The following is a 1,994-nucleotide window of genomic DNA, read 5'->3' as shown; positions in this document are numbered from 1 at the left end:
GTTTATGATAAACAATTCAAGGCTAATTATTCTATAAATTTACAACAAATGGTTAAAGAGGAGTAATTTCGTGGTTTATAATAAACAATTCAAGGTTAATTATTCTATAAATTTATAACAAATAGTTAAAGAGGAGTAATTACGTGGTTTATAATAAACAATTCAAGGTTAATTATTCTATAAATTTATAACAAATAGTTAAAGAGGAGTAATTACGTGGTTTATAATAAACAATTCAAGGCTAATTATTCTATAAATTTATAACAAATAGCTAAAGAGGAGTAATTTCGGGGTTTATAATAAACAATTCAAGGTTAATTAGAACATTGTTCAGTGCAGTATATTTTATAATCTTATAATGTTGTTTCAAGGGGAGTATTTTTATGTTTTGGGTATTTCAATGGAACTTATTTTACAGTTTAACTAACATGAATTTTGTATACATTAGCAAAGGTTACACCTGAAAAACTCAACTTATAAATGTGTTTGATAAAAGAGCATTTTTGAATAGGAAATGAAATAATTTTTGAAATGATCCCCAAATGATGTACGAGCAGCGATTTACGTCTAACATTTTTATAGTTGCACCATTTTGAGATATTGTTTTACTAAGACGTTTCGTGAGGTTAAATAGATGTTGATACAATTTGTAATGCGAGTTTCTCTTCTTTTTCATCGGGATTCGGTCCATGTTTTGGACCAGGGAGGGTCAGGTTCAGCATGGACCTCTTCTTACCAGTTTCTTGCCAGGTATACTTGTTCCTTCAAAATAGTGAACTTTCCCGCGATCGATAAAGACGGCCCACGTGAGGTGCTAAAGGCCTTTCTCAGGCCAGCTCCGGCGGAAGAGGCAGTCCACTTTCATTCGAAGACGCACGTGCACGTGTGCTGTTGTTGTCTCCATGATACTTGTGTTGCTGTGTGTGATTCACGTGGTCGCAGTAGTTTCAGCTGGAGGTAAGTACTTTTCTCATATGAACCTCATGAAGATCGCTTGACATGCTGCTAATCAGTTGTTTCGTGTTTTATTAGGCTTGTCTCAAAACACTGTAATTGTAGTAAAACTAGCATAAATCATAAGCGCCAAAGCTGGTTTACAAAGACACCCGAATAAAGTTTGAACTTTTTCTAAAATATACTAAACTCACAAGATAGACAGAAAGACGCAAGTAAAACTTATAGGCGCAAGGAGAGATAGACAACTATCCAATTGCTCCTGACTGAAGGTGATAGTAAGATGCACCACCCTGATATGTGAAGAATAAAACATAAGAGTTACGTGTATTCTACATTAAATTTGTTCGATTTATCAAAAAACAACAGATGGATAGACATTAAGAGAGAGAGAGAAAGAGAAAGAACGAGTAAAACACAACTCATGTACTCATAGCACAGTAATATTTAGAACGTCCTCTGGCACTTGTAAATTATAAAAATAAGCTGGATTCACTTAGAAACACAGTCAGATGTCAAAAACAAACAAACAATAGATGGGTAGATATGAAGAGAGTTTATATTTATAGAAATCATATATGTATATACGCAGACGAATCTGTTTGTTTGTTTTTAATTATGTACAAAGCTACACAACAGTTATTTGTGCTCTGCCCACCACGAGTATCGAAACCCGGTTTCTGGCTTTGTAAGTCCGCAGACATACCGATGTGCCACTGGGGGGCAGATATGAAGAGAGATAGACACAGAAGTTGACAGAAGAGAGATAGACACAGAAGTTGACAGAGTGGAAGAGGTGTAACACGATGGATAATACAAGGGACAAAAATAGACAGACACAGTCAAGTATATAAAGACAGAGAGAAACGAGAGGGAATCCTCAATAGCCTCAACTGAAATTATTTTAGGCAGGATTAGAAAAAAATAATCTATGATACCTTCCTAGGCGTGTTCATATAAATCAGTCGAAAGGGTTTGACCTCCTGAGTCCAAAACTGTAATTAGATCTCAAATCGGCGAAGAGATGACGGAGCTATGAG

The 1,994-nt window shown here is 35.2% G+C and overlaps 1 protein-coding gene across 2 annotated transcripts in view; it reads left to right on the top strand.

The window, feature by feature from the left end:
* The first annotated feature begins 872 nt into the window (after positions 1-872).
* Positions 873-1,994, top strand: part of LOC106467534 — a 127,749-nt gene continuing 126,627 nt past the window's right edge. For both annotated transcript variants that reach the window (XM_022395731.1, XM_022395730.1), the window contains exon 1: positions 873-957. In XM_022395731.1, the coding sequence (XP_022251439.1) occupies positions 903-957 (55 nt within the window). In that variant the 5' untranslated portion in view covers positions 873-902. The remainder of the gene's footprint in view (positions 958-1,994) is intronic.

The sequence above is a fragment of the Limulus polyphemus genome, unplaced genomic scaffold (assembly GCF_000517525.1).
Source record: "Limulus polyphemus unplaced genomic scaffold, Limulus_polyphemus-2.1.2 Scaffold2651, whole genome shotgun sequence".
Lineage (NCBI taxonomy): Eukaryota > Metazoa > Arthropoda > Merostomata > Xiphosura > Limulidae > Limulus > Limulus polyphemus.
This window is presented reverse-complemented; position numbering and strand designations above follow the sequence as displayed.